At 40.7% G+C, this 8,636-nt stretch overlaps 1 protein-coding gene across 1 annotated transcript in view; it reads left to right on the forward strand.

The window, feature by feature from the left end:
• The window catches only part of LOC103623563 (gamma-aminobutyric acid type B receptor subunit 2-like), a 39,626-nt gene that overhangs the window by 25,216 nt on the left and 5,774 nt on the right, over positions 1-8,636 (forward strand). The window contains exon 5 of the mRNA XM_008642673.2: positions 5,151-5,268. Coding sequence (XP_008640895.1) covers positions 5,151-5,268 — 118 coding nt within the window. The remainder of the gene's footprint in view (positions 1-5,150; positions 5,269-8,636) is intronic.

An 8,636-nucleotide genomic window follows, 5' to 3' on the forward strand; every position in this document is an offset into this window, starting at 1 on the left:
AGCAGGAGCAGTCAGGCTTGGAGGCACAGCAGCGTTTTCCAGGCTGGCATTTGGAAAAAAGGAGGACAAGTGCTTCAAGTGTGATGTTGTGTAAAGAGGAAGTTCCAGAAAAGTTCCACACAGTTCCAGGGAAGAAATGTCCTAAAATGGACACAAACCAGAGCTTCCCAAAAGGGCTCCTTGCACCCATGTCAGTGTGTCAGACAGGAGAGAGTTTGTGAAGGTGGAATTTATTTCTGCTGTGCAAGTTCCTGCAGAGTTAAAAGCTCCTGAAGAGACAAATAGACAGAGGAAAGATATTGTGTGGTTTGGGGGTGGGGGGCTGGATAATTTTGCTACACTTGGAATCTTACTATCTTACTCTACTTGACTTCTTTTTGATGTTTTAATACATGAAATTATTTCCATGTGAAATAATTCACAAAATCATGGATTACAAGTGTTTCTTATAAAGCAAAGCTCAGAAGAAATCCTGGAGAACAACCTCCCTCAATTTCTACCTTGGCTAGTATATTTCAGAGTAGCATATTAGGGAAATTAGGCCATTCTATGGGAAGTACATGAGAAGAAAGAGACAGCCTTGCTGCAGTCGCCCCTTATGAACAAACCCTTTTTGCAGGTTCTTTCTCTACAGGCGCCCTTCCTTGCTCAGAAAACTTTGTTTTAAGCCAGAAAGCAGTCTTTACTCATTGCTGTAAACAGGCTGGGAGCATTCATTTACGTGTCAAATATGCCTACCACTTGTCACCCCACTCCGATGTTTCCTAGTGTTAGTTTTTTCCCCATGTAAAAGCAGCTCAAAGGAAAACAGATTTCAAAGGCATGTTGCTCACAAATGCGAAGCAAAACAGAATTCATCTGTGATAGATGGGGGAAATATCATTTCTATGAAGTTCATGCGATTCAAGCATTAAGCTTGAGATTGAAAAATAGATTCAAAGGTAAGGGCTTTCAGAAATAACTCCTTTAAAGGGATGCTGTTTTGAAGCAAGGATATAGTTCCTTTCTTTATAGAGGTATATAGCGATATGTATGCTAGTTTCTATGAAGCCTAACAAATGGATTCAGTCCTGGAGCTTGTTTCTATTTCAAAAGGGAGACCAAGCTGTCAGAGGTTCAGTACCTGCCCTTTCTTGCACAGAAATGAATTTGTAGTAAAGGTAATTTCTTCTGATTTAAAGTAGTATAAATCAGAGCAGAATCTTGCTGGCTTTTCTTTTTAAAAAATCTTCCTCTCTCAAAACATAACTATTAGAAGTTATAATTTAGATTGCCAGTGCAGTGTGCTTCCTTTAGGAGAAGTTTTTTTCTGATTACCCAGCAGACGATGTGATCATTTTAATTTTTCCTTTCAGCTTACTTTCTTTACATCCTATTCACATGAAAAACAGAGACTGCCTAGTCATGTTTCACAGTCCAAACAACAGAACTGGGGAAAATTACAGCAGGTTTTAAAAATCTACCTCTAGATTTAAAGTTTCCTAAGCTCCTTAGTAAATCAGCAAAATTATCTCTGCCAGATCTTATAAGTCTTTATTAAACCACACTTGCTTCTTTGTGGAGCACAAAATATGCTTTCTAGCAAAGAGAAACAACAATAGAATTGGAAGATATTGGATAAAGAGTAGTTCTGCCATCCAGTTCTAAGCCATCAGAGGAATATTGCCAGTAAAGGGTAATGATGAAGATGTTCAATAAAGCTGCAGTGTACAAACATCAACAAAACAATCTTCTAGTTAAAAAAATATGTTTTCTAAACTCCATGGAAAAAAACTGAAGCATCATCAGTGCTTCAGAAACCTGGTGCTTTCTGCCTGCAGCTGAATGAGAGTTGTTAAAACGCACGGTGCGTTTAAGCCTGCCCAGGTAATTTTGGCAGCACGAGGTTGCAGAGTGATTATAGGTGACCCCTGACAGAGGGAGAGGAGAGCAGCTGGGAGCAGTGACCTCCTCGCTGAGCCCCTCGGCAGCCTGCGTGGGTGTGCTTTTGCAGCTCAGAGCTTTGTAAACGGAAGCTGTTTCTTTGCTACAGGTAGACAAAGGTCCTGAGCTAAAACCTTCTGTCTCTCACCGACCACCAGCAGCAAGCTTTGTTTTATAATGAGCCCACTGCTGAGTGCTCTGTGCGGCCCTTGAGATGTATTTGTCTTTTTTCCCGACAGCTTTCTGAATGGAAAGTGCTCAGGCATCACTTATCCAGATTTCTGAGTTCCGGTTTGAGGTCTACAAAAGTGAAAATTATTTAGAAGGTGCTTCTGGCTAATGTAATTTCAGTTTAGAAGGTCGTTACATCATCCCTGTGCAACTTACTGGGTAGGATCTGCAGTGGCAGACAGTACCCTGAGAATGAAGGGCATTTTCCATGCAGCATACTTAATGGACAGAGGAGAAGATGGGAAAGTACCAAAAACACTGCTACACTCTACAGGGGAAACTGGGAAATCAAATGTTTACCACTGCCCTTAATTTATTTTCTTTCAGTTGCTCAGGTATATAAAACTAGTTTTCTAAACCCTTAAGTTTTTTAAGTGCATATGGCAATAGTGTTTTTTCTTTAAGATCCAGCTCCCAGAAGCATATGACTAAGTGAGAATCTTGCTCTACATTATTTAAATGAAAGGTAAATAAAAAATAAAGATATTCTAGTTTCCATAGCTGCAAAATAGAAATCTAACAACTCCTCTCCCAAAATGCCTAACAAATAAGAATTACTTAACTTTTTTTGTTGTTTTTAATTTTGAAAGAAGCAAAGGAAAAAGGAAAAAAAGCGACAATTTAATGTGCATTTTGTCTGTATTTTATACATATACAGTAAAAGTTGCACTTGGTAGCCTTGTATACAGAAATTTATTCAGTGTATTAAGGGCAAGTCATCTGCAAGAGTGGTAGAAAAGAGTCTATTAAGAATAACACACGGTGATATATGGGCAGTTGGTGTTGAGAGGCGAGTAGGAAGAGAATATATGATTTCTGCTCTACTCTAAACTAAATCCCCCACCTTTTTGACAAGGACCACCTCCTTCTCTCTCGCTCTCACAGCACATCTGAAAGTGCATGAAACTCCTTTAGCGTGTACAACACAGATTATTCTATTAAATAACATACTCCCAAACAGCAACAGTTGCATTTTCCAATCATTTGATGAAGAATTATATCTTTAGTGGCTTTGTAAAATGTTAAATTGCTTATCTTGTCCAAAGGAGTTGGAACCCTAAAATAATTAAATCATAGAGTTTTTCCATCCGTAATTACAAGGGTTACTCAAATTTTTACTTTGGTCTATATCAAAAAGTCAGCAGTTTCCATTGTCAGCTTACATCAGCTCAGGACTGAATGTTGGTTTTAATCACAGAAGTAAAAAGTGTTCTTTTCTACATGTCTGTTTATAGACATCACAAGACTTTTATGCAAATGTCAAACTTGATATACAAAGAAATGCAATGTACGGAAAGTAAAAACTGAACGCTTGTGACAGCAAATGCCACATCAGCAAACTTCAGGCTGCCCTGAGATGATAAACCTTATTGCTTATCTTAGCCACTGCCAGATTTGACTCTTTACTCTACTCCTTTCACATCTAAACCATCACTGACTCCTGCCATCTCTTAAACACTCTTCTTGCTACAACTGAATTCCTTTGCTCTCTTCTACTGACATTTTCCTGCCCCAGCTGAAGCAGCTTCATGTGTTCTGGTCACCTCCTTTCTCAGCCAGATCCTTCTCTTCAATGCAACATAAGTGAAAAATCTTGTCTCCTTCTGAGCTGTAGTGATCCCCATGTCTGTGCATTGTTGCCTCCTCACCTACACACTTGGTTGTTGCTTGCTTTTTAGGTTTTTCACAGCAGGAAGTGAATGCTATCAAATAATGCCAGGGATGAGCTTACTGGGAGGGTAATTATAGATGTTGGAGTTTGCCCTCAAAATATTTGTGCTTCCAGCTTCTTTCCTCACTCTGTGTTTCTGCTGCTTGTTTTGTACACCCGGTGCCTGTTGATAACATAGATATTCCTAGCATGCTGGGAGCTGAGCATTATTTGGGGCTCCTAAACAAGTACAACAGAAAAGCAGCTTAACCCTTCAAAATGTACCAGATTTTTCATGCTGTTTTCCTTTTTTCTTCACTCTTTTCCTGTTTTTCCCCCTCATACCCACTTTTATGTTCAAATCCTCCAGTACCCTCTTCAAGAATTTACCTCAGACTCCTCTTCCATGCTGCCTCAATGCCTGCGGCAATCACTGCTTCTCTGTTTGTGTGGCAAACAACTGCTGGTGATGGTTTTGGAGCTCTCTGTAATTATTTATGAAAACTGTGAACTGCCCTCATTATTCAGATGCTTTCCATATGATTTTATTTGGCTTAACACAGAAAGACACTTTGAAAAAGCAGGCAGGAACAGAAAGGATCTTCTTAAAATGGCTGTGTTCGCCTGTGTTTCTCAGGGGGAATGATGCCATGGGCATCAGCACAGCTAGCCAGGGACTCCCAGGACACCCAGGGGAATCAAGAATTATGATCTGTTTTGTTATCACTGTGCAGAAAAGAAAAAAGAATAATGACATCATTAGCTGTCCATGCTGCAGACAACCTATGGACCAGTGAAACTGATATGAATCATATTTCCATGCTAAAAATGACAGCAGTAGCAGATAGGCAAATGACAGCACTTAATTGCCTGTGTGATCATAAGAGTATCAAGGGTCTATATATCAATGAGGTTATAGTTCTTTCAGGAAAAGTCTTAAGAAAGAGGGTTTATGAGAAGGTTACAATTTCTAACTGCAAGAACAGTATAGTTACATTAATTTTTCACATAGCCTAAGCCTAGATGAGAGAGAGTGATACAGCTGCATAGAGGTGGGACGACAAGGGTTGGTTTGTGGGGTTTTTTTAAAGGTGGGGGGAAGCAAAGGGAGGACAAAGAGGTTTTGTAACTTTTCTCTTTCTTCATGGTAGTTCCTATGGAGGAACACATCAACCAAAACATAAGAGTACCAAACTGTCACAGCAAAACTTGAGACTATATTGGAATATAGGTAGTATGAGTTTACTTTGTGGCATTATGGATATCTGGGAAAATTTAAAATGAAACAATTTTGAAATGGTCACCTGGTCACAGTAAAGTAAAATTGAATGTGTTGTCCATCCAGATGGTGAGAAAGCCATTTTGAAAAATCATCTTGATCAAAATCCACCAGCACAGTGGGGCTCATCAGACCCTTCCAGAACAAACAAAGATCCCATAGAAGACATCAACTCTCCAGAACAGTAAGTATACATCATTATCTTACTGACAAGATGGTAATTTAAATTATTACATTTCATCAAAGCCCATACTTCCCTTCCATGCATTTTTTTATGGGAAGACCTTCACTGTAACCCCCTTTCATGCAGCCCCAGCTACAGAGAGAACCTGAAACATCAGCAATGGGGAATGTGAATGGCACCTCCTAAAGCACCAGTAGGCAGCAACATTGTACTGTGATACCTCCCTGCCACCCGCTCACCACCCCAATGAAACTCAAAGGATAACAGGGACTTTAGATCCTAAGGTGCCCCGAAGGCAAACAAATGTTTCTTTTTTCTTGTTGGAGACATCCACAGCATGATGTCTAAAGTTTCTGTAGAGAGTTGCAGGATGAGCTGTGCCCAACCACCAGTGTGTGGAGGAGAGAAGAGGATGTACATATGTGCACAAGTGTCTTATGACTCTTGTCAAATGTCCAAGTCCTTCCACACACCAGCCAGAGGGGTTCATGGTGTATGTAGACATTTTGTTCTTTTACATTCTTAAGCTAGATGAGAAATAAAAAGTGTCCTGAGGGCTTCTCAACGTTGCCATAGCAGCTGGACCTGATTTTTGGCACAGGAAAGCCTGCACTAAGTAGTTTCCCTTAGAAACAATGCTGCAGATACAAGGAGAGGATGGCACAAAACCCTGGCTGGATTTACAGAGGGGAAGGAGTCTTTGGGTGTTCGCTTTTCTCTCTAGGAACTGATACAATAAACTGGTGTCCTACCCTCCACTCTCTGAGCAGGACCTGCCATGGGCCAGAGCTCAGGGAAGCAGCATTCTCATGTGTGCCTGCATCAGCCATTTCCCCAAGGCAGCCTGGTTACACGAGCATCGCTTCATCAGTGTCTGAGCTAATAGCTGTCAGACTCCTGGGCAATTTAAAAACTTATTTAAAAACAGAATAAATTAAACAGATTACTAGAATGAGTCACGTTACATCAGCAACAGCAGCCCTGATTGCAGATAGTAGCTACTGTCTTGTACTACCTGGTGCAGGAAAACACGTGGATTTCTAATTCTGTCCTTGCACTCAAAGAAAAAACCCAACCCAAACCTGCAAAGAAGCTAATCCACACACACACACCCACCCCCCTCAAGAAAAGGGAAAAAGTCCCACAGTAGACGAAATATCTTGTTATTTCACAAAAGCAAGACTCTTGCTGAGAGCGCTCTCCTGACTTTGTGGGGTCAGCAGAGTGCTTTAATGCATAGCTATTAGAGGCCTGTGTTTTTCTCAGCACCATTTGTCAGAAATAATGTAGTGTGAATGCAGCCTCATCCGCATGTGGCTCCCTTACATTAAGAAAGATGCTAAGAAAAACACAGACTTTCAGATAATCCAATTGTCTCGATACAGATTTAATACAGGCAAAGAAAAACATTTGGTGATGACAGAACTTCCTCTAGGCTAGTGATAACTGATGAGAAGACTGAGATTTCCTAAAGGTCCTGGAGAGTGGGTCAGTACAAATCTGAACAGTCATTTATGGAAGGCAATTAATACAGTCCTGCTAAATCTAAACGGTGCCATTCAGCATTTGCAGAGCTGTGACTGTGCCAGGTCCAAGGGCCAGTGTCTTCCCTGGGAATGAGGCGGTGGTTTGGATACCAGAGCCACACTGCCCAGGCACAGTGGATCTGCCAGAGAGGAGAGGTATAGCTGTCTTCAGGACTTCCCTCTTTTTGATAAGAGATTGACTCTCTCCAAAGTTTGTGCTCTTGAAGATATCCTTCTGCACCCCTGGGCTTGTTTCTCAGCTTGTCTGGCAGCACTTCTGTCCTTTGATGGTTGCTAAATATATAATTTTTGTCAAAAAAAAAAAAAAAAGGATTTAAAGGTAAGCTGTAGTTTCTGTCTTTCTAATTTCACTTCATACATAGGGCATCTGACAGGTAGTCACAGTCTGAGAAACTTATTTCTTATTCAAGAACACGATCTCAAGGACATTAGTCTGAAAAAGATTTCCTCTTGGTCACAAACCTGTGAAAGGAGGATGTTAATTCAATCACTTGCCTGCAGAAATTTTAACTCTTTAATGACTGTGGGGAAAAAAATCTTCCCAGCTTCCTGTGCTTGTCAGCACTCATGAAAACTGACATCTTCCAGTATGAAAGCTCTTACAGAGTCCAGAAAAGAGCTGATTTGGGATTTTTTCATTCTTTCTTACCATTAGTGCTACATTTGACTCATTGCAAGTAGGATCCCTTATTCTACAGTTGTGCCCAAAGTGAACCCAGAACGGTATACATGCACTTCAGGCAGTAGTGCAGGAAGTTGTTTCACATTTTTCAATGGGGTGATATTTACATTGTCTCAATCAGAATGTGAAAAACAATTTTTTTGTGCTTGGCTCAGATTTAGAACACTGCACCTAGGGAAAATGTAGTCTGTATGACTGTAAAGCAGCCTTAGAGCATGAATATAGATGATTCTCAGTTCTCTTGGCATCTTACTCCTTTTCCCGCTGGACAGGACCCAGTAGGTTTTCCATACTGCCATGTAAAATTTTCCATACCCAATCAGGCCATCAGATAAGAAGAGCAAAAAGTGGATGCCAACTGCTTTCTTTCCTGTGTACACTGTCTACACAGTATAAATTAACACCTCCTATAGTAAAAGCACTGGCGAAGCAGTACCAGTGCACAGGCACGAGCCCTGCACTTTGATTTCCCATTGTGCTTTTTAGCATACTCCCTAGCACAGCTGTACCTGCTTGTGCTCTCCCAGGAAATGCTCAGCAGCAATCTTGGGGGCTGCTTAGCTGTGTGGATAGACACTGCACTGTGCCAGCTCATCTCAGGTCCAAAAAGCAGCCTGAACCGGTTTAGAATAGATATCATTCATTTCCCAGTAGGATGAGCTGTCTCTCAGGCAAAGTCATCTGCTTTGATGAGCATCAAACTGCTCATCTTTCCTGATGGGCAGTACTGCTTGCTTATCTAAAGATCATATCAGTCAGCTTATGTGCATGAAGGCTACGTTCAATGGTTTACCTTCTGTGACCCTTAAGGACATCCATCTATGCTCCTTCATTCCTGTGTGTGTCCCTTCTCATCAGTGACCTACATCCAGCAGGTCATTAGCTTTTGGCACCATTAAAATTTATACCATTCTCATTTTAACAGCAACAATATGTAACAGTCTTCCAGATCTCTAAGTAGAGGTGATGACAGATTTCTGGGGGACCTCACTAAAACTTGTGATCTTAATAGACTATTTCTATATGCAGGGTTTTTTGTAACCTTCAAAGCATAACTGGAGCCAGTTATGTTAATTTAAGTAACAAAAAATTCTCAATCAAAAAACTTGGTTGTGACTGGATTATTGCATTGCAGCCAT

Source organism: Corvus brachyrhynchos, unplaced genomic scaffold (genome assembly GCF_000691975.1).
Source record: "Corvus brachyrhynchos isolate BGI_N302 unplaced genomic scaffold, ASM69197v1 scaffold409, whole genome shotgun sequence".
NCBI classification, from domain to species: Eukaryota; Metazoa; Chordata; class Aves; order Passeriformes; family Corvidae; genus Corvus; species Corvus brachyrhynchos.